At 38.6% G+C, this 24,006-nt stretch overlaps 2 protein-coding genes across 2 annotated transcripts in view; both read left to right on the forward strand.

Annotated features, from left to right (window-relative positions):
* LOC141831756 (uncharacterized) overlaps positions 1 to 15,744 on the forward strand; it is a 27,756-nt gene extending 12,012 nt beyond the window's left edge. The window contains exons 6-7 of the mRNA XM_074719161.1: positions 5,985 to 6,122; positions 15,297 to 15,744. Coding sequence (XP_074575262.1) covers positions 5,985 to 6,122; positions 15,297 to 15,744 — 586 coding nt within the window. The remainder of the gene's footprint in view (positions 1 to 5,984; positions 6,123 to 15,296) is intronic.
* A 6,003-nt stretch (positions 15,745 to 21,747) lies between these two features.
* On the forward strand, positions 21,748 to 23,329 carry LOC141831629 (putative xyloglucan endotransglucosylase/hydrolase protein 28). The gene is made up of 4 exons (XM_074719023.1): positions 21,748 to 21,952; positions 22,045 to 22,145; positions 22,224 to 22,432; positions 22,769 to 23,329. Exons 1-4 carry the CDS (start codon positions 21,748 to 21,750, stop codon positions 23,268 to 23,270), a joined length of 1,017 nt encoding a protein of 338 aa, XP_074575124.1. The 3' UTR covers positions 23,271 to 23,329.
* The last annotated feature ends 677 nt before the right edge of the window (positions 23,330 to 24,006 follow it).

Here is a 24,006-nt window from a genome sequence, read left to right on the forward strand (position 1 = left end):
GGCTAGTGAACGCCCAGTCCTCTATCTGGAGTTCACTGTATCATGTTGTCGGTCGGTACAACCTTGGCACAATTATCTCATCACCAGAGAGGCATTCATCGCCGCAGGTGTGCTGTTCCACTAGCAGCATTGAAGGCTAGCAGCAATCGGTGAGGAAATAGTGAGTTGGGTGGATGGTCGCACCTCCATTCCTTCCTCCTAGTGCGAACCTCTAGCCATCAAACAAGCAGGCACCTTCTTCAATATCTCTCATTTTGCCCTTTGGCGATAACCTTATTGTCTTATCTTTGAACTACCATCACATTGACAAATATAAAGGTGAAGAATATACAAGGGCAAAAATCCTAAGAGTTCCTCTACTTCTTAAATCATCAAAGGACACCTCAAACTTATTTTTTTCTCAAATTACCCTTTACAATAGAATCGATTATCTTTTCTATTTTTGTTAAATTGTTTATAAAACTTATTAAAAAAGTATAAATATAAATTTAAACTTCTATTGTTGTTGACATGATTTTTTTTTGTAAAATTAAAATTTATTGATGAATTTAGTAGATATAAATTTATTTCTCTACAAATTTAGGCGTAACTTTATGGTTGCAATTATTTTTCTATTATTTTTGTATGAATTTACATTTTATATTTATACCAACATGATTTTTTTATATTTTAAACACTTTATAAAATTATTTTATTATATATTCAAAATTAATATACTTTTTTGTATGCAATTCTTCTATTTTATAAAATTAAGATTTATTCTACTAATTAGATCAGATTGTTTTTTTTTTTGAATAAAATTAGCCAAGCAAAGCTAATAGGCTTAGGGCATCCTTTTGATAAAAAAATAAAAAAATGCTCTTTTGATATTTTGGAAACTAGTGTGGCCCTTTGATTTTGCCCATATACAATTATAAGGCTAATTGAAATGGGGACCGGAGTATTAGTGCCTGTTGCTGTTTGTTTTGAGATTTAAAGAAAAATATTTATTCTATAGATATATATCATCTAGACAGAAGTGGAGAGCCTTTGGGAGATATTAAAAAATGATAATCCCAGTAGCCACATCTCTGGGGGTGGTCGGCCCGGTCCCACGGAAGTTTTCCCACCGACCACCAGGGTAAATCGGGCTTTGGGAGATATTAAGATTTAGAGAAAGGTTGATTAAGTATACATTGGGTGACATTGAAGACAATATGGGATGCAAGGAACAATTTGGATTTGCCATTTGATTGTAATAAATCCAACCCTTGATGTGTTAGTCATTGCATAAAATATTGAGCCATGCTGATCGACACAAGCAGAATTTACTGTTCTGCCTACTAACCAACATGGAGTTGCGACCTCGCGGGGGCCTTATGACGTTTCAGTTCGGAGGTAGCTGTGAGGCAGTGCTCCTTTTTTTTAATATAAAATTTTTATTTCTATTTCTTTAGAAAGTTTATTCCAATTCCTTTCCCTCTTTCATTCATCCACAAGAGTAAACAAAGAGAAATCTTTTTACTTTAATTTTTCTCTCCTTTGTAAGTCCATGAGATAAATAGAAAAAAATATTGTAAAGGATGATTATTTTTTTCTTTCCTTCATTTGCCCACGACGTAAACAGAAAAAAAATTCTTCAGATAGAAGAAATAAATTGTTAATAAAAATTTTAAAATTAAATATGATTTTTAATTTTATAAAATATATTATTATGAACTAGATTATTGTATATATCAATTTGCTTGACTTTAAATTGATCAAAATAAATGTAAATTAAATTCAATTTAAATCTACTTCATCCTGTTATGCTTACTTGGTGACTTCAACTAACCCAACTCAATAAGGATCAAACATTTTATGCGTTAATATCAAAACTTGAACTCAACATTCAACATCTCAAATATAACTCAATAATAAACATCTATAATAATCAAATATTACTAAAACTATTTTTAATTAATATATTTGTATTCAGAGTACTAAATCTTATTGGCATGACACGATACGGTATGAAAATCAATCATTCTGGTCATTAATTGAAACTGCGGCACAACTCTAAATTTTAAACCTTGGTGCAGTTGTCGTTCAACAAAGTTTCCGAAGCTTGATACGAGGAAGCCTAACTTGAATCCATATTGTGCATGAGGATGACATAGATATAGAAAACATCTCAACCTATATGTAGGAGAGTAGTGGGTGTCAAAAAACAGAGTTGAAGAAATGAAGGGGAGGAGTGAGAGGAAAGGAAGGAAAGCATTGTGAATTTTATACTGATAAATTGACCATTTTTAATTATATAATCTTGAATGGGCATCCTAATCTACTTTTCTTTAGCCGTTCTTTTGTTTTATTTTTCTAATTTTTTAACTCATTCATTTATCCAATACTCTGAGTCGACACTACAACCCCATTGATCATCACTAACTTATTTTTAAAAGGCTATGTCAGACATTTTTCCAAATCCTGTCAAATCCTTTTACCTGAGGTTATGTAACAATCAAGAATTGTAGAGTAATTATTATATCAAGACTAAATTTCATAAGATAGGGTTGCAAATAGTGGTATTTATTTTGCATATATATCTTGTTAATTAAATATTGACTTCTAAGTTTGCCAGATAAAAGTAGCTATCAATGTATTGTCTAATCCTTGTAGCAGCATCTCGGGAGATAATGATCACCCTATCAAGTTTAACCTCTCTAATAATAACACGACGACTTATTCTACAATAGGATTGAGGGGAGTCCGTTTATAAAAGTAAGGAGCTTATTTTTCTCTTTTGCTACCTTGTTAATTGAATAATATCTTCTCTATTTTTCCATGTGTGAGTTAAGTTACAGAGGAAGAATTGAAAAATTCTTAACTCGAGGCAGCCCAGAGGAAGAATTGAAAAATTCTTAACACGAGGCAGCCCCTTCTAGGTCCTTATATGTTTACAGTATCAATAATCAAATCCTAGCATGTTATCAATACATTTGAACCACTCAACTTGGTTCAAAGATATCACAAAATCCTAACGTGTTATCAATATATTTGATTCTAAATCCTACTTAAGATTTAGTTAGCAATCTAGTTGATCATTTGGACTCATGTTGGAACGATCGCCTTATTTTGCTTTTTTTTTTTTTGACAAAATAACAATCTATCTCTATAAGTTTTGTTCTCACGAAAAAAATTCGATTAGTGATACTGTGCATGGTAGTTTGAATTTCATAATATAGTTTTATTTGTTTAGCAGACGCACTGTCTAATTCGGTAATTAATTTTTTCGACAAGATAAGCTCACATTCAACAAGGGTAATAACTAGGGTGGCAAAATTTGACATGACCTATTACACTAGTAGGTTCAAACCAATTGAGGTAAAAAAGTATAAAGTATATATACTTAATTCATATTAATAATAATCTATATAAACTATAAATATATAATCTAATATAAATATAATTACAAATAAATTATAATATATAAGCATATGGATTATGCTTTTAAGTTTGTGTATAATTCTTTGAATTAATAAATTGTTTCTTTTTAAAGTTTTATGTTTAAGTCATCTTATTCAACCCATTAGACTCATTTAATTAAATAGGAAGTAAGTAACCTCTTTATAACCCTCTTACTCATTTAATTAAATGGGTTGAGTTGGTTCAACCTCTTAATAACACGAGGATCGGTTATGATAATCAAACTTAATTAAATGGCCTTAAATGGGTGAATCAGGTTTACTCTATGGTAACATGATTTGTTTTGACTGTCTAATTCATTTAATTAAATGACCTTAAAGTGGTTGAGTCTGCTTGGGTCAACTTGTTAATAAATTTTGACTTGTGTATTATATAGGTCAGGTTAGGTTTGTATTAAATGTGTCATTAGCAAAATTGAAATTCTATTCTACTGATTGGCATAGGTGAGCCATTTCATTATGCTTGTTGACTTGTGTGCAAAATAACTCAAAACAATAAAATTTGTTACGAAGCTTTTGTGAGACTATGATGAATTGATCATGTGATGTTTTCACGTCGCCCCCAGGGCATAGCGCAGATGGTGGGTGCATGACATTTCTGATGTAATAGTTAGGGACAAGGTTTAAAATATCGAGTCGTACTGGAGTTTCAGTCTCGGACCGGAATGATACAGTTTCGGTATCGTATCGTACCGTGCCGTATAGTTTCGATATTTTTAAAATATATAATATATTAACTAAAATAAAAAATTTAATTTAAATATTAAAAAACAAAAAATAAAATATTTTTAAAAAATAATAAACTAATTTTATGGATTTTATTAAAGCCTATTTAAATTATCTCGAACTATATCTAGGAGTTGATTATTAAAACCTAATTAAACCCTAAGTTAAAAAATAAAAAAAAACCAAAAATCGATCGCGCGCTGCCGGCGCGCGGAGGCAACTCCCGGGCCCGGCCGCCGCCTCTTCGGCGGCGTCGTTGGGCTCGGGCGTCGCCTTCGGTGGCGTTGTCAGGCCTCGGGGCGCCTCAGGCGTCGCCGCGCCCGGGCGACACCTCCGGAGGCGTCGCCGCGCCCGGGCGACGCCTCCGGCGGCGTTTTCATGCCGGAATGTTGGAACCACAGTGCCGGTGCTGTGCCGGTGCCGATACCGCGGCGAAACGAAAAATTTCGTCTGTATCGCGCGATACGGCTCGGTATTTTAATCCTTGGTTAGGGGTCGAACAGGAACTCACGACTTGAAATTCACCCCACCATGCGCCTCCTGCCTGTGTACCTAAATTTACCTCCTTCCATATCCGTGGAGCTGGTTCTAAGGGGCTGCTGAGATGGCAGATCCACTTTTTTTTTATGTGACGTTTCCACGCCACAATGTTAAGAGTTCTTTTAAGCGCATGACCCTTTTGTGGCAATGGTGAGGCAGTGCGAGTCAGCGAGATGCAAAGGTTTGGGATCAAGATTCACAATTCTCTTCGTCCTTGTTCGATCTTGTTCTTCCTCTCCTTGATTCCTTTCTGCCTCGCTAGTACCTCCAACAATGAGTGTCATCATTGTCAGCATGACACTGGCAAATTTCATTCTAGCCAAGGACCAAAACACCAAGACAAAATGAGATTTTAATATTTGGAGAGGTCAATGAGATGCGACTTGTTAATAGCTGGTTGACTCAAATTGCTACATTTAGCTATTACCCTATATTTTATCTCTACTCTTTGATCTTGTCACTACAATTTGTTTTTTTTAAGATGTTAGATTCTCTCTAAGAGAAAGACTACTCAATGTTGATGGTCTATCAGTTGGAAACCTACTCAATCTGCTACCCTATAAATCAACATATCCTTTATTGAAATATAGGAAACCCATTATTCGGGACATTCTCAAGGATTTTAAAGAACTGTCAGAGTTCTCTTGAGGATCCAAACATGGAGACTAAAAAAATTAGTTGATCACACAACAAATATGATGCTATGTAATAGTACGTTTTTTCAATTTATCAAATTAGTGCTATTTCCTTGGATTGGATACTGAGTTTCCTTGTTATTAATATGACATTTGGATCTGTTAGAGTGTCAATATGCCTAGCACCTAGGATGCCAACTTTTTTAAGCATAACATTTTTTTGTGGTGGGGTCTGAATGACTTCTGCTGAATGAGCAATTGATTACGCCTAGAAAGCATTTTATCATCTAAATTCTTCATTTAAAACTACTTGTAAGATGCATTTTTGTCTTGCAATTTTTGCAATGTCATCACCTATAATGATGATTTCATCTATCTAAACAATCACGAATAATCTCATTCATTGCTGATGACACCAAACAAGACTGAATTTGCTAGTTCATACTGGAGATTACTTCAGTTCAACCCATCTAGAGACTTTTTAAATTGACATGATTTTTTGTTACCCCGTTAACAAAAGAACATCTTCTCTTATTTTGTGAAAGGTGACTTGTTTTCTTGATGCATGTTATAATTACTCGTAATCATCTTCCAAGATTCTAGTATTTAGGAGCTTATTTGCTTTCATATTTTTGTTCAGTTCAGTAAAAATGGTTAATCAGTTGCTTGCTGGGGTTCACATTGCTGCTGCCGCTGAAGCAATGGCCTTTAGTGCGCGTCTTGGATTAAAAACCAGAGAGCTATTTGAGCTTATTAAACACACAGGAGGATTTTCATGGTCTGTCCTCATTCTATTTTTTTTGCTTGTACTGAAAATTTCATTTGTTATGCAGTACATTTTGAGTAAAATAATTATGGATAGAGCTCTTCTTGCTAGCACTATTTTACAATGTGGGCTAGCTAGTTGTCCTCTTCACTTTTTTTGTACTAATTAGTTCCCAAGTAATTGCCGAATTGAACTTATGTTTATTTCCTGGCATTCCTTAAATTCTATATGTAAACTGATTTGGAAAAGGGTTCAGAGTTTACGGAGTTGTCTTTCTTATTGAAGTTGAATAAAGGCAGGAATGATTAGATGTTCAGTCATAGACATGACCAAAATTCCCCATGCAAAATCATGAACTTCATTGATATAGAGCTAAGTATACCCATTCCCAATCAATCCACACCTATATCCAATTAGCAGCACAAGTTTTGACCAAAGACAGCGTTATCATGCTGATATAGAGCTAATGATACCTATGACACCCATTGCAAATCAATCCAATACTATATCCATCAACAACACAAGTTTTAACCAAAAGCAAGGAAATCATGCTAAACTCTAGTATTAAAAAACTGATTGGAAGCATAATGTGATTGTTGAGATTAGGGGGATTATTTCTCAATAAATCTTAGGTATCCTTCTTTATATTAATATATATACAAAATAAGGCAAAAATCAAAAGGGCGTCCCTTATTATTGTTTTTGCCAAAAGGGTGTCCCCTCTTTCCCTGAAAATATCAAAACAACAACTCAACATATCTCTCATCCCAAAATATCCAAATTTCAGTGCTATTATAGTAATTACAGCTATAGTTGCTACAACATAATACAAAATAACTCAAACTTAGTCAAACTTACTATACAAAAAGCATTGCTATATCAAAATATTCTTTAACAACTTAGTCAAAATTACTTTAAAACTGTTGTAGCAACTATGACTGCTACAACAAGTAATTTTGATTGAGTTGAAGCGATTTTGATCAGCTTTAAGCAATTTTAACGAAGTTGGTAAAGAATATTTTGATATAATGGTGCTCTATGAATAGTTGATTAAGTTGAGTCGGTATACTTTAATAAGTTGTAGTAGCTTTAGCTATAGTTGCTACACGTTACAACAACTATGGCCTAGCTGCTACAACAACCTTGGAATAAAGGTATTTTCAAGATGAGAAATATATTGGAGTTCTGTTTTGATGTTTTTTGAAAAGTGGCGCACTTTTGATGAAAATGATAATTAGGGACGCCCTTTTGATTTTTATCCTATAAAACATCAAATGAACCCTTCTTATACACATATTTATAAATGAGTCCAAGTATATGATAACCCTCCTATAGAGACTTAGCTTGTTACAAATGTATTCAACTCAAGGGTCTCTAACAATTTAGTCAAATAATCAACTCAAACTAATTCCAATATATTGTAGGAACTTAGCTTGTTATAAATGGATTCAACTCTAGGGACTTTCATGATTGATTAAGCAAATTTACTAATTCATCATTAGAATTAACAAAGGAGGTGATTATAGGCTTTATATTGCAATTTCTCTCACTATATCTTTTGTCCTCTCATGAAAACTTGGATTCTAGGCTTTATATATCACAACTTGACTCAGTTTCATCACCTCCATAGGAGTGTATCTGGCACGATCAAATGTTTAATCCATAGGAGCTCATATATAGCTAAAGACATATCTTGTATCCTGTCTTTGTAGTCAACTTTACCGCCACTATTTATTTCTTTCTCTTCCAAAAAGAAAATAAGGTTACCTTCTATTAGAATACAATAGCATGATGTAGATCACTTATCTGTTGGGGCACCTTTCCAGCCTGCATTAGATATTTAAATTCCCCTATGATCTAGAGAGGACCTCAATCATGGAATAAGATACCTTTCCCTATAACACCTTTTAGGTAACATGGGATCCTTGTAGTTTGTTATTCAATGTTCATGACATGGGTTCTCGAGAAATTGGCTAATCACACTAGCAACACATGAGATGTCTGATGACTTTAAAATAGTCATTTTCCTATTACCTTCTATGTTTATTTGGATCAGCGAATGACTCCCCTATCCTGGAACTGCTCTGACATTATGATTCATGGGAGAGTATCTATAGGTTTATTGTCAATCATGTTAGCCTCCTCAAGCATAACAGTACATATTTGCGCTGTAATATATAAAAATCTTTTTTTCATGAGCAACGTCTATACGAAACAATGCAAACAATGCTTAATATTACTAAGCTATTTAGTTTGAACATGTGGACGAAGGTAACCTTTTAATTTTTAATTCTAATGGTGTCTGCAATCGCTAATAATGTTGATATCGTCCACATTGACAATAAGAACAAGTTTCTAAAACTTTGAAATAAGGTAGAACACTTTGTTAATATCACAATTTTGGCTGTGTCATACTAAATAAGAGTTGAGCTAAACTTCTCAAACCAAGTTCTTGAAGATTGTTTCAGTTTGTACAAACACTTCTTCAGCTTACACACCATGCCTTTCTCCCTTTGAGCAACAAATCGTGGAGGTTGGTCTAAATAAACCTCCTCTAAAAGATTACCTTGAAAGAAAGACATTTTTGATATCAAGCTAATGGAGCAATGAAAGACAACAACTATGGAGACACAAAGGCAGATTGTGTAACGACCTGACCCGTCCGCTCATGAGAATTCTACTTATCCCGACCCCTATTTTTCTTTGGGTCATGGGCCATCGACCATCGACCGTGCCGTTACCTACTTGAACTTTCCACTCCTGCCCAGTGGATTTTTGCCTTCCCCAGATTCGAACTCTAAACCTGCAGGCTAAAGTACTAAAGTTCCTTGAATCTGGTAACCAAGTGAGAAGAGACTGCAGGCTAAAAGTACTAAAGTTCCTTGAATCTGGTAACCAAGTGAGAAGCTTCTCACTTGGTTACCAGATTCAAGGAACTTTAGTACTTTAGCCTGCAGGTCTAGAGTTCGAATCTGGGGAAGGCAAAAATCCACTGGGCAAGGGTGGAAAGTCCAAGTAGGTAACGGCACGGTCGATGGTCGATGACCCATGACCCACAGAAAAATAGGAGTCGGGATAAGTAGAGTTCCCTTGGGCGGACGGCCGAGTCGTTACAGATTGAAGTTATTTTGGCATTGGAGAGAACGTATTATGGTGGTGAACACCATAAATCTTGGTAATCCTTGACCACTAAGGTAACTTTAATTTGATCAACAATACCATTTGGTGAATTTTTAATTGAGAAAATTCATTTGCCACCCATGGTAAACTTTATCATAGCATGCCACCAACTTAGATATGAAAACATCTATGAGACATTTCTAGGAACTGTGTATAAGAATAAAGAAGACACAAAGACATGTTATCGAAGATGCTTAGAATATAAAATAATAAAGTGGATGATAAGTGGAACACTTACGTACTTAGGTGTACCTTTGCAAAATGTAGTCAAAATGTCTAATGTATAGGGGGATTTGATGGATGATGCTTGATGACTGTTGATTGATGAGCAAGGGTCTTGGGGAGGTGCGCAGTGTCTCCATGAAATAGTCATCAATAATGCACCCACATTGGAGGTGCCTCGAGGGGCCATAGTAGTAAAGGGTGGTCACCGGTTGGATTAGAAAGGGCAATAGAGTAGGAATAGGGAGAACTTCTTGAACAGACTTAGGTAGATATAATGAAGAGGGAGAGCAAGGAGTGACCTCACAAGTCACATCAGGAGAGATAAAAGTATGACATGTATTAGCGGAACAACAACAATAACCTTTTTTGAATCAATAATAATTGAAGAAAATTTATTTGATGGACCATGAAGGTAACTTATCATGGTAAGGGACACAAGGTGAGCAAAGGAAGTACATCCGTAGATTTGTGTCGGTAGAGAATAGATATCATATTGTAGAAAGAGAATAGTGAAAGGAATTTGACCATGAAGAGTGGAGGATAGCATAAGGATAATGAGATAATATGTAGTAAGAATAACATATAGAAAGAAGGGAGACATATTGGAGTAAAGTCTAAGCAGTCTTCAAAAGATGTCAGTTTTTTCATTTTTGTTACACCATTTTACTAGGGCGTGGGCCTATATCATGAGGATTGATAATTGAAAAGAGAGACTAGAAATAATTGAAAAGAGGGAGATAAGTATTCCCTAATTTTGACAATGGTACACACTTGATAAAGGTACCAAATTGGTTTTAGTTTCATCATAAGAGGAGTAAAAGATAGAAAAGTATTCAAAACAAACTTTCATTAGAAAGCATCAGAATATTTGAGAATAATCATCAATAATTGAAAACATCAGTTTAGAAGTGACAAAATATTAGAAACCAAAGGTAGAGGTGACTTGTCTTGTACTGTGAACATATGAATGAACTAAAGCACATGATGCATGATGCAGAACCTTTACGAGTTTGCTAAGGAGACCTTAAGTGACATGATTCACATTTAAGGGTTGAAGATTTTGATAGTTTTAAGCCATCTACCTCAAGTTTTAGAGCGAGATGGATGAGCAAGACGACTTAATTAGGAGGGGTGAAGGTGTAGCTAAGAGAGCCAAATACAATGTCGACTCATCAAGTTGTACAACCTGCAAACTTATGCCCAAAACTAATTACCTTTCCTGTTCTTGAATCCTAAATGGAAACAGAAATAGCATTAAAGGTGATAGAACAATTTAATGATCTATTGAAATGCAACACTAGACAATAGGTTCAATGGAAACCTAGAAAAATAAAACGCAGAAGATTACAACATAGTGGGAGAGTAGCGAAAGAGGATATGCCACTATATGTGTGTCATTGTCATTCATGTCATTCATATAGATTATGGTAGTTCGTTCACTATTAGTACTGATCACTGTTGATTGTTATTGTTCCTTTGTATACTTTTGCGCATGCACTATCTGTCTGATTATCCACTAAGTATTTTGTACTCACCACCCAGACCCTAAGGTTTTTCTGTCTCCTCAGGTAGTAGATAGGTGATTACTGCTGATGACAGAGGAGATCTACTGGTTATGTCATCTCACAGCTGGAGAAGTATTTCGATTGTGTGATTTTACCTTGTATGGATTTGGATTTGGATTGTATTTGTTTATATGGATTTTATTGTGGTTATACTTCTGCTTGCGTAGTTTCTGATTTCATAGACTTGTAGTTTATCGTTGTTTAGTTATAATGCATTTTAGTATGCTTTGAGGTTTTTCATAAAATCATGATCGGTTTATCACTGTGGTGGTATATCTTTGGTATGTTATTGTGGTATGCTATTTTACATGCATGTATTGGATTAGTGTGTGGCCATGTGGGCCTTTACATCATATAGTTTAGCAGTTTAAATACATGTATTGTATTGTAAAACGACCGTGTGGGCCTTATGTTAAACTGTATTCAGGAAAAAGTTGAATTGTTACAGGGGAGATGTTGTCAAAATTTTTCGGATAGCCGTCTCTTGCGACATGACATGCACAAGTGTGGCTCTGTTCGCATTCAGTAGCACCACATGATGACGAATGAGGCGTAGAATTGTGTCTTGGTGATCCACACTGAGGCCCCTTATATTGACCCTTCCGACCTCCTGGATTCTTATCCAGGCGACTAGATAAGATCCGATCTAGTCTCCTCAATTTTTATCGGGACCGAACTGGCTCTTCTGGATTCGGGTGCCTGGAACCTCTCCGAGCACCTAAAGGCTGAGGTGTCCCAACCACTAAGACTTTGCCACCTTATTTGCCTCGTTGACCCATTTGGCTGACGTCCGATCACCTAAATACCATCCAGGCGCCTGAACTGTCTGATCGCCTGGACCGTACAGTCGCCTAGAGTAACATCCGAGCGCCCAGATCTAGCCAACTCAGGTTTGACCTGAGTTGACATGAACTTGGTTCGGTTGTTTTTGTTTGCTCCTCTTATGCTTCCTCCATCTTGCTTCCAGCTCCTGGTCCCTACAAGATCAGCATACAAACAAACAAAAAACCTAAGCCTACCTATAGTCCGTCTGATCTAGTAACTTACCTAAGTCTTACCCTGTAGGTCTAACTTATGGCTTACCAATGCCTTGCTTTTAAAATACTTTTTCAAAGAATTTTCAACATAAGTTTTGAAAAGATTTTCAAAATAAGCTTGCAAAAACTTCTTAAATCAATTTTTTAAAGGATTTTCAAATGAGTGTAGGATCGTTGAGAGTGCTAGAGGGGGGGTGAATAGTACTATCAGTAACGTTTTCGTTTTTCATAAAGTTTGTTCATATTCATTCATAAATTTGATCGATCAGAGTAAAGTAGCAGAAAATAGTGCAGCGGAAATTATTAAACACAAAACACAAAGACACAAAGATTTTTTACTTGGTTCACAGCTACAGATTGCTACTCTAAGGCCCACTTGATTTGCCAAGACTTTTACCTAGTCCTCTAGACCAGGACTCCGCTGCCTAGCCTCAGGCAGGACTTTCCATTGCCTATTTTCCACTAGGACTTTCATTGCCTAGTTTCCACTAGGACTTGTTTGTGCCTAGCCTCAATTAGGACTTTTCTGTGCTCTCTGCACACTTAGATCAACACATTAGTACACCCCACACACTTTACTTTGAACATCTTGTAGGAACGTGTAAAGCGCTAGAGGGGGGTGAATAATGCTTTAGCATTTTCAACCGATTTTTGAAGTTCGATTGCAAAAGTGTAAAACACGAGTGCGATAGCGGAAGATTAAAATAAAGAACAGTACAAGAAAGAGAAATAAGATGCAAATTTTTTTACTTCATTCGCGGCCCGAACACTCCTATTCCAAGGCCCATGGTCTTTGACCGTTTTCGACAGGCAATCCACTAGAAAACTTGTTCCCTTAAGGAAACAAGTTGAACTCCCGACCTCAACTAGCCCGGTCACTCGGCCTATCTCTCAGTCACTCCCGATCTTGACAGGCTCGGTCACTTGGTCACTCGGCTACTCTCAACCTCGACCAACCCCGTCACTCGGCCTATCTCTCGACCACTCTGACCTCGACAGGCTCGGTCACTTGGCCACTCCCGACCTCGACTAGCCCAGCCACTTAGCCTATCTCTCAGCCACTCTCGACCTCGACCGATCCGATCACTCGGCCTATCTCTCGGCCACTCCCGACCTTGACTCGCTCTCTCTCTCTCACCCCGGAAGGTACCAAAAGTGTAGGATCGTGTAAAACGCTAGAGGGGGACTGAATAACACTTTAACAATTTTCAATCGGTTTTCAAAGTTCGATTATGAAAGCGTAAAATACAAGTGCGATAGCGGAAGACTTAGATTAACATAGAGAACTATAAAAGAAAGAGAAATGAGACGCAAGGTTTTTTTACTTGATTCACAGCCAAAAGCTGCTACTCCAAGGCCCACAGTCTTTGATCGTTTTCGACGGGCAACCCACTAGAAAACTTGTTCCTTACGGAAACAAGTTGAACGATACAAAGATATCTCGATAAAATTTATCAGATTTGCAATATGCACTTAAAGAAAATGTTATCCAATAGCCGGAGAAGTCTTGATCTTCAATTGCCTGCGATTCCGACGTTACGGGGGCTTTAGGGTTGCTATTGGTTGCTCAGGGTGTCGTCGTCTCGAGAGAGTTTGATTCGTGGAAGTATCGAAAAAGTTGTATCTCGAGCTCTGATCGAATTTGCTTATATAAGATGCTCAGGTCGACTCTAGTCGATCTCAGGTCGACTCCAACTAGGCAGCGATTCTCTTTCTCTGTGCTGACTTTGCTTTCAGGTCGACTTGAGTCCCTATTCAGGTCGACTCTAGTTCGACGTGGAGCTTGCCGATAACTCTTGCCTTCCGCTGCATTATCTGGTGCTCAGGTCGACTGGAGTACCTACTCAGGTCGATCCTATTCTGATGTGGAGGATTTTTGATATACGTTGACTTCCGCTGCGGTTATCCAAACTCAGGTCGATTTGACTACCACTCAGGTCGACTCCAACCTGATCTTTGGATAACTTAGCATGGAGTCTAAGTACTTAACCTCTCCAACCTGTACTAAAAGTTAGCTCCAAAAAACATGCAAAGTAAGGTTGGAGAGTCAGTTCCTAGAACTGTCTCTTGGTCTTAATTTTAGGTCTCTAGTGAGACCTTGGATTAGACCGACGTCTAATGTTCCTCTTGGGAATGATTCCTGATTCACTCCTCTCAGGAGAGTTTACCTGATGCCAACCAAGTCCTCCAGACTTGTTGGACTTTTGCTCGGTTCTGTCCTCGACTCTCAGGGTTTGCTGCTGTGACTTGATCCTCCAGACTGCTCAGACTTCACCACGTCCTTTGGTCATCCTGACCGTACACGACTGGATTTGTGTCATGCTTCCCGGTCCTCTTAACACTGCATGAGCTTTTACCTGGTGCTCCTGACTCTACCAAGTTTTTCGCCTGATCCTACAGATCAGGATTTGTCCGTACCTAACCTCCAGCTAGGACTTAGTCTTTTGCCTAGTTTCAACTAGAACTTTATTTGTGCTTCCTGCACACTTAGATCAGCAATGTTATCCCAACACATACTTAACTTGAACCTAGTGCTATTATCAAAACTAAGGTTCGATCATCTGGTGCTTCCCGCACCAACAAAAAGCCCTCAAGCGTGCGAGCCCTACCAAATCAGAGCGGTTGCGAAGGTGTCAAAACTGGTCCCCTACATCCTCTCGTGCCTCCGCCTACAGCCAAAAGACAAGAATATACAACGCTGTTAGGCCATAGGGCTATTACGAGATTGTCGTACCTGGTCTCCTATATCCCCTCGTGTCTGCGCCTATGGCCAAAAGGCCAGAATATTCAGCACTGCTGAGCCATATGGTGGTTACGAGGTTGTCATATTCGGTCTCCCAGATGCCACCTGTCGAGACCACTTGCAGTGATTGTCAACACCTGCCCCCCTCAGTCCTAACAGGGGCCTGTTCCCATTCCAACGTGGAGATTCATTCTCGTGAGTATATAACCTCTCCCTCAGGTATGAAGATCGCTCTCTCGATTCTTAGCTAATACATACACTTCTTCCTCTCTTTCTTCTCCTACTGACTTGAGCATCGGAGTGGCCTGCCCGGAATCTCCGACACCTTGATAATCTGTTCGCTCAACTTCCTTCTTCAGGTCCCTTTGTCGGTGGGATTGACAATGCGCGAGGTGGCAAATTCTTGACTGGTGGCTTGACCATCCACAACATCCAGCTGGAACAAAATTGACACCATTTGTGGGAACACTGAACTAGACGCTGTGATGGTTAACACTAGATGTATCACTGACAATCGTGATCCCGTTGAAGAAAGAAACCATGAGGAAACCGTCACATTGACGCGGGAAGATCTCAACCAGCATATTCATCGGGATGTACAAGAAGCTTTGCGACATGCTCAACCTCTGCCTCCTCCGATACATGTTGCCAATGTCCCTCTCGGAGGACAGAGGAAATCACCATTAGATGAGATTTTACCGCCTATGGGCTCCACCAACCGAGGCATGGGCCCCACTGAAGAAGATTCACATGAGTCTCGAATAGAAGAGGGGTTGCAGGATGAGTGTAGAGGAAAGGCCCCTGTCCACCACTTGGACGATGTGCCTGAGACTCCTTTTGCCCAGAAAATTTTAGAGCAAGAGTTGCCTGCCCACTTCCAATAGGCATAGTTAGGGGAATATACTGGATCAATTGACCCAGAAAATCATCTGTGTCATTTTGAAAATGCCTCCCTGCTGCATCAATATACGGATGACGTCAAATGTCGAGTCTTCCTTAATACTCTCTCTAGGTTGGCACAACAATGGTTTAACCACCTCCTGACCTCCTCCATTCGCTACTTCAAAGATTTCAAGGCAATCTTCTTGCACCAATTCACCAATAGCAAGAAGTACCAGAAGACTCCTCTTAATCTATTCCCAATGAAGCAGAAACCTCGAGAAACATTGTGAGAATATCTCTACCATTTTGACCAAGTCGTTTGGGATGTGCCCTCGACTCCCTCTGACATTCTGCGAGCGCCTTCACTCAAGGGCTGCTAGACAGAGATTTTTTTGATCTTTGGTTAAGAAACCACCAACAAGTTATCAGAGGCTACTGAAGAGAGCTGCCAAGTATATTCACTTAGAAGAAACTCAGCTCGCTCGGAGGGGTGACTCGGGAACAGTTCCATTGCCAGATAAGAAGCTGACCCCACCTCCATCACAGAGGGAAGTCCTGCCCCGACTGCTCAATCATGTCCTTGCCCGCTGAGACGAGCGGGCAGTACAAGTTGTGGATACCACCCTCGTCTCGACTGAAAGGCTGAACCCAACTCTGTCTAGGTAGTCGATCCGTTTCTGCTCATACCATCAATCATTTGCCTATGATACACAAGATTATTGGCAGTTAGCCCAAGAGATCAATCGAGTCATCAAAGAGCGATAACAGGGCGGCATATATCAATCCCAAGTTGGCAGGCGTGTGTCGGATGGATATGCCTGGAGAGATGACCAAGAGCGCAGGGCAATGATACAACCCACAGCTAATGTCACGAATGAGCTTCAAATTAGAATTTATAATCGAAAACCCTTAGCTCACAAACAAATATAATACAGGAGCCACGAGTCGTATTTTTCAAGGACTAGTAGAAAATTGTATGAATCAAGCTAGGATGTCCTTATTTTTGGGTTTTTTAATATAAAATAGGATTTTGGTGTTTTTCAACGTAAATGAACTATAGAATTTTAATGCAAATCTCTAAAAATCATCAAAGCAATGAAATGAACAGCTGAAACATGCAAAACAATTAGAGAAACAAGGAAAACAAAAACTAGGCTAATGTATCAAATTTGGTTTTAAAGAGACAAATCTAACTTGTTAACCAATTCTGCAATGTAACTACAATATATGTGTAGGGCTAATGATGCAATATAACTAGTCAATTCCACTTATCTAACAACAAGAACAATGTTTAAGCAAACAAACTGATCAAACTGATACACGAAACCTTAAATTGATACTGAACAGTAACCTAAATCAGAAACTCAGATTCAAGAATGCTTAAAATGCTTAGCTAAGAAAACTATGAAACAATTCAGGACAATCAATCAATATCTAATTCAATAACTAGATGCAACAATTCAAAACTCAAAAACAAATCTGATTAACAAATGTTCAGAAATGCAAATGAACAGAAACAGAAACTAATAAGCAATCTTCAGTCCTTCCCTTTCCTCTCGAATCCTTTCTTGTCGTCACACAAGCCCTGATCAAAGATCAGAAATCCCATCGTACAATCACGTAGCTTAGCTCAATCAATGATGAAATCGGATCTGAACAAGAAAACGCAAGAAACCCTCTCACGCTGAAATGAACAGAGCAGATCCACTGTAAACCGGAGATTTGTTAGAAATCCTTGAAAACGAACTTGATCTCTCTTGATTTTGTCTCAGAAATAACCCAAAGAACTCAAAGAACCCCTTCAATTCCTCCGGATCACCCTGATTCTCTTAGATTTCAGAATCGGATCAAAAACTCACGGCGGAGGCAAACCAGTTGAAGAAACCCTCATCCAGCGGATCTTCCTTCGAAATTATAGTCAAACATAGCTAGTAATCTTCGTTAGAGATCTAGAATTCAATTGGAAGGGAAAAACGTGAAGATTCGGCTGCGCAAGATCAAGAACAGAGGAAGAAGACGACGAACAGAAAAACTAGCTACAGTGTTCGCGATCACGACACTATTCATTCCTGGTTATAATGTGGATTTGAATTTCGACCGGTTTGCTACTGTTTGAACTAGGTTCGGCTATGGTTCAATGCTGGTTCAACTCAAATCAAGTCGGTTCAGCTCCAATTAAGCCCAATTCAACTCCAATTCGACTCCGGTTCGACTCCAATCAACTTAAATCTTGATCATGAAGTTTGGGTCAATAGGTTTGATCAATCTTGGCTTGATTTGATCTCGATCGAGCTTGATATCATGGTTCAATTTGGACCCTACAAAGAGTTAAAATCAATTAATACAAAATTTATTATAAAATCATAGAAATTAGAATTAATTATCCAAATATACAATACTTCACAATTGCAATCAATTCATGTCATTTAGCATTTTATTTTCATGTAAAAATCCAAAATGACTAAACAAAAATATCATAAAATCCTAGCTCATTAGGCAATCCCAAGAAGGATGGACCCACAACCACGGCACAGACTTGAAATGCTGCGGCAGTCCCCTCTGGGTCGTGACAAAGCCCCACCACGAGATAACCGACAACCTGATCATGTGCCACCACAAGGAGCTCGTCCTAAGGCTTGTCAAGACCATTGAGACAACCATGATAACATAGCTCACCGCGGGGCGATTAGCATGATTATTGGCGGCCCTACCAATGGAGACTCTAACCATGCCAGCAAGGCTCATGAGTGACGGTTGGAAGCGTACAACATTGGTACCAGCCGAGGTCAAGAGAGGGGCCCCTGCATCCACTTAGGCCCCATGACCTAGAAGGAGTCGCCGTCCCCCATGATGACGCTCTAATAATTTGGGCCACCATAGCTAATTACAATTTGGCTCAGGTATTTGTCGACACTGGTAGTTCAGTAAATGTCCTTTATAAGAATGCCTTTGATAGAACACATACTAACAGAGAGGAGTTGCAGCCCATAGCTACCTCTTTGTTTGGATTCATAGGACATGAGGTCCGACCCTTGGGACAACTCCAGCTCCCTCTATCTCTGGGGTAGAACCTCTTCAATGAATTCATAGTGTTCTCTTCACAGTGGTGGATGTTTCGTTTGCATATAATGTCATTCTAGGGAGACTAACTCTCAGTTCCTTTGGCGCGGTGATTTCTATATTCCATCAAAATTTAAACTTCTCGGTCTATAACTAGGTTAGCTCTGTCAGCGATGACCAAGGCATCGCTCACAAGTGCTACATTGACATGGTTCAAACTGACCTCCGCGAAGTACGGAGGAAATAAAAGGCCGAGGTCCATTCGGTACAAGATGCACTTCTTTCCAGGCCATCCCAAGAAAAAAATGGAAGTACAGATCATACTTGGCCAGCATGATCGGGTCACACACGTGGCGATCGACCTGCCCCCTAAACTAAAGGGGTAGTTAATTGCCTGCTTGACTTGAAACCGTAATATTTTCCCCTGGTTGCCCTCGTAGATCGTCGGGGTAGTCCCGACGGTGATTGAGCATCGGTTCAATCTTCTTCCTGGGTCTCGACCTCTCTGACAGAAGAGGCAACATTTCGCGCCTGAGCAAGACAAAGTGATTCACAAGGAGATCAACAGGCTATTAAAGGCCGGACAGATATGGGAAGTACAGTTCCCTGCTTTTGTAGCTGTACATGAATGGATACATGTACAAGAATAATCAAAGTAGATGCATGGATGAGAATTTGTAGCTGAAGTTCTAGTTTTTGGAAAAGTCATATGAGCTTTAGTTGTTAGCTAGTCATCTAGAACTTGTAACAAACAACTCAGTGTCAAGTCAACTCCAACATGCTCAGCTTTCATGAGAAAATAACCCTAGTTGAAATCTCCATGTAGCCCTAATTAACAAGCTGAAAATTTTACCTAGACAAAAGACCAGAGGAGAGGTTCTACGAGATGAGAATTTGCCGAAGAAAAATTCGCTGGGAGAAGAAAGATCGCCGGGAGCTGGAGGAGAAGTTCGACACGAGAGCTGGAGGAGAACGACGCGGGAGGATTGTTTGACCAAGGGAGGTTGCCGGAGGAGAGGTTGCCGAGAGGAGAGCAAGCCGCGCATGAGAAGTTGACCGGGAAGGAGTTCGCCGACAAAGACAGGGAGGAGATCGCCGATTAGCTCGCATAAGTGGAGAAAGAAAGGGGGCGTAGGTTAAAAATTCATGATATTAGCGACGAAAATAATTTTTCGTCGCTAATTAACGACGAAAATTAAAATTTCCGTCGTTAATTAGCGAATTTTTCATCGCTACTCCGTCTCTATACTAGGGTCCCGTCGCATTAACGACGCATTATCGACGGAAATAATTTTTCATCGCTAATTAAAGACGAAAATAATTTTCTGTCGCTAATTAATGATAAAAATTTTAATTTCTGTCGTTAATTAGCGACGAAAATAATTTTTTGTCACTACTCCGTCGCTATATTAGGGTTCCGTCGCATTAACGGTGCATTAGCGAGGGAAATTATCATTTTGTCGCTAAAATTAGCGATGGAACAACATTTCGTCGCTAATTCCGTCGGTAATTCCTATTTTTTTTGTAGTGTTCATTTCTTAGTGAACCCATCTAGCATGATTTGTTAAGTTACAACTCCCAACTATCTCTATTTGGATTTGTCTATTAATTCCAATTATATCCACTTGGACTTATATACTAAGTCATAGCTCTTAGAGGCAAGACTTGTCTATTAAGCCATAACTCCCAACTGTCTCCACACGGACTTGTCTATTAAGCCACATCTATCAGTTATCTCCACTTGGACTTTGTCCTGTCTATTCCCAATTAGATATTTTCTATTTTAATTTTCAAACAAGACTTCATCAACTGTCTAATTTTCAACCAGAACTTTGCACTTGTCTGCTTAACTAGGACTTATCCAATTTGCTTAATTCCCGACCTGAACTTACATTTGTTAAGTAACTTGCTTTATTCGACATAAAATTATTGGTACACAATAATCTAATTTTATATTTAATTATACATCAAAATGTTGGGTTCACTACAATGCTCTCCGCATCAACAAGCTGAACTCTGAATTTATCCTATAGAAGAACTAAGAGAAAAATAATTTACCTCTACGATTAATCAGATGAAACATGAATGCTTGAATTAAAAAAAATTACTAACAGCGACTAACTTTTCATATATCTTTTTGCATCAACACGTTTGACATCGTTAATTGTCATCAAGAAGGTTAAATCTATCATTAAAACTCAAAGTTACAACCATAAATTATTCTTTGAGATATCCGTGACTCAATATGTTTGTATATACTGCATCAACCACTTCAACCATTAACAAGTTTTTGAAGGTAGCGCTGCTCTAATTAATTTGTGAAATTGTATAGGAAAATGAACCCTAAAGTCTTCCAAATTGCAACAGAACTTTCAACTCAATATAAAACGTTCAAGATAGTTATAAAGGATATTCTCATCGTCCTCCTGTTCAAAAGCAAAAAAGGCAGTGCGGCCATCATTTAGTCCAAGCTACTTGTCAGTGCTTAGAATGAGACAGTGTCTTAAAATACTCATCTTTGGATAGGAAGCCACAAGGGAGATGAAATGGCATTCCATCCGGAGATGGAATGGGATGAGTGGAGAATGAACTGGATTGACCCTGCCATGAAATTTCGATGCTCTAGGACATGAAAAAAATGCCCAGTAGTTATAGCTCCAAATTTTCTTTTCGTATGTCAGAATCCGCATACGAATGCATGTACTCGTTCTAAATTGTTGATTTTTAAAGAGAGAGCACAGCAAAACCCTTGCTGGAAAGCATCCGAGGAGGGAAGGGAGGGAGCACTGCAGGCAAGAGCCACCTCCTCGCCTCTGTCGACATTAAAAGGCAGCCTTTGCTTGCTCTTCCCACGCCCGTCCCTTTCTTCTTCACAAACGAGCACAGAGAAAGAGAGGGAGGGGGAGAAAAGGAGTCTCCTTTCTTCTTTCGTTTTAATTCGAGGGATGATGAGCTCTCTCCTTCGTTTGGCCTCTTTCTTCTTCGCCTTCTGCTCTCCCCTGTTGATCTTCGGCAGAGCCTCCCCCGCCGCTCTGCAGAGCCTCCCGGTGCTTTCTTTTGAGGAAGGTTACACGCAGCTATTCGGAGACGGCAACCTCATCTTGCTCCGCGACGGGAAGAGAGTTCACCTCTCCCTCGACGAGAGAACAGGTTCGGTAACTCCCCTCTCCTCTCCTGCTTCTTCAAAATCCCACCTTTTGAGCTTTTCCACCACTTAAATGGACGATTTCTGAATGCTACAGGGGCTGGGTTCGCCTCCCAGGACCTCTACTTTCACGGCTTCTTCAGCGCCTCCATCAAGCTTCCTTCCGATTACACCGCCGGCGTCGTCGTCGCGTTCTATGTATGCTTCAGCATTATCTTCAACTTCCCCATCTCTTTACTCTCGATGCTGCATGTATTTTCTGATCTTATTTTGTAGATGTCAAATGGAGATTTGTTCACAAAGACCCATGATGAATTGGACTTTGAGTTCTTGGGGAACATAAGAGGGAGGGAATGGAGAGTTCAGACCAATGTTTATGGAAATGGAAGCACAGCAGTCGGAAGAGAAGAGAGATATGACCTCTGGTTTGATCCGACAGACGACTTCCACCGCTACTCCATCCTATGGAATCATGAAAGAATCATGTAAGCCCTGGAATCAAGAGAATACTTGATCATCTCATTCTAATTCAACCTCTTCTCCTTAATGATTTACTCAGTTGTTTGTAGTATAATTGTTGTTGTTAAACTTCCTTAGTGTCTTAGTTATTTTGGCACACTTCCTCTCTCATCTTTTTGTTTGTAGTTGAATCATTTAGTTTGTGTACAGTTGATGATAGCTAAGCTACGCCTTCATTTTACATTTGATTTGACCATTGTTCATCTATTTTGGTTTCCTCTTGAATCAACTGTTATAAAAATATATATATAAGCTCTTATTATGAATCATCTTTGTATATATATATTTCTTCTATTGTGCAGATTCTACATAGATAACATCCCAATTAGGGAGGTACTAAAGGGTGAGGCCATTGGAGGATACTTCCCCTCCAAGCCAATGTCTCTCTATTCCACCATATGGGATGGTTCTAGTTGGGCTACTTTGGGTGGTCGATACAAGGTCAACTACAGATACGCACCGTATGTTGCTGAGTTTGAAAATCTTGTCATCCATGGTTGCGTAGTAAACCCCATGGATCATTCTTTAGCTTGCGCGAGGCCTGACTCAGCCATGTACGACTCGATGGGTATGACGTCGGAGCAAAGAGATCAAATGAATTGGTTCCGGAAGAAACATATGGCCTATTACTATTGCTATGACCGTAGTCGATACCAAGTGCCTCCCCCTGAGTGTATCATTGATCGAATGGAAGCGAGGCAGTCATATGGAGTGGATGGTGTGAGAATTCACAATCGTCGAAAGCAACAACGAAGAGTCCAGCGCGGCCATAGGCCAGTGACCGCATCGGAGATTTCATTGTGAGCTTATTGCTTATTAGCATAGCTGGATTTGTGCTGTATAGTATGAGTAAGAGAGGATGGTGGATGTAGATGCACTTAGTTCAGTAATGTTCATTCTACTTCCATGTTGGTTTGAAACCTAGTTTCATTTTCTTCCTCTAAGATCTGTTTCATCATATTTGCATGTAGTTTAAAGGCTAATGATTTGTTCACCTGAATTAATTGATCACCCACTCAGAAAAGAATGAAGTGGAATTATACACTCTGTAGTTACGTTTCTGTAATTCTTAGTCTATAGATTTCATACATTCCTTTCACTAGTTGCAATAGTAGTCTAACTAGAATACTTGGAATAAATAAGAGGATCAAAATATGAATCTGAGTAGGAATGAATATTACGAAAATTGTATGCACAAGTTATATTTCAAATTTATCTTATAGAAGAATTATGAGGAAAGCCAATTTATATTTAGAATTAGTAAGGTGATGATGAAGTCATGGATACTTAAATTATATAAAAAAAAAAGTAGTCCAACCAACATATTTATATACAATTATAATCATAATTTATTATTTTCTAGAATTATTGAGATTGCATATCATATTCACTATTACTATATTTGTCATAACGTTTTTATATATCATTAGAAAAATTATATAAATATGATTGTCAGTCAAAGAATAAATCAACAAAGGAATTATTTTCTCTTTACTTCTTTCTATGTTTTTATGTTTCTACATGGTATTAAATCCATGAT

Source organism: Curcuma longa, chromosome 7 (genome assembly GCF_044706935.1).
Source record: "Curcuma longa cultivar G26 ecotype Majalengka, Jawa Barat chromosome 7, ITB_CL_G26_1.1, whole genome shotgun sequence".
Classification (NCBI taxonomy): domain Eukaryota; kingdom Viridiplantae; phylum Streptophyta; class Magnoliopsida; order Zingiberales; family Zingiberaceae; genus Curcuma; species Curcuma longa.

Coding starts and splice junctions, on each gene's coding strand:
- LOC141831629 (XM_074719023.1), top strand. CDS start 21,748: ATGATGAGCTCTCTCCTTCGTTTGGCCTCTTTCTTCTTCGCCTTCTGC. Junction 22,146..22,223: donor GCGTCGTCGTCGCGTTCTAT/GTATGCTTCAGC, acceptor CTTATTTTGTAG/ATGTCAAATGGAGATTTGTT. Junction 22,433..22,768: donor TGGAATCATGAAAGAATCAT/GTAAGCCCTGGA, acceptor TCTATTGTGCAG/ATTCTACATAGATAACATCC.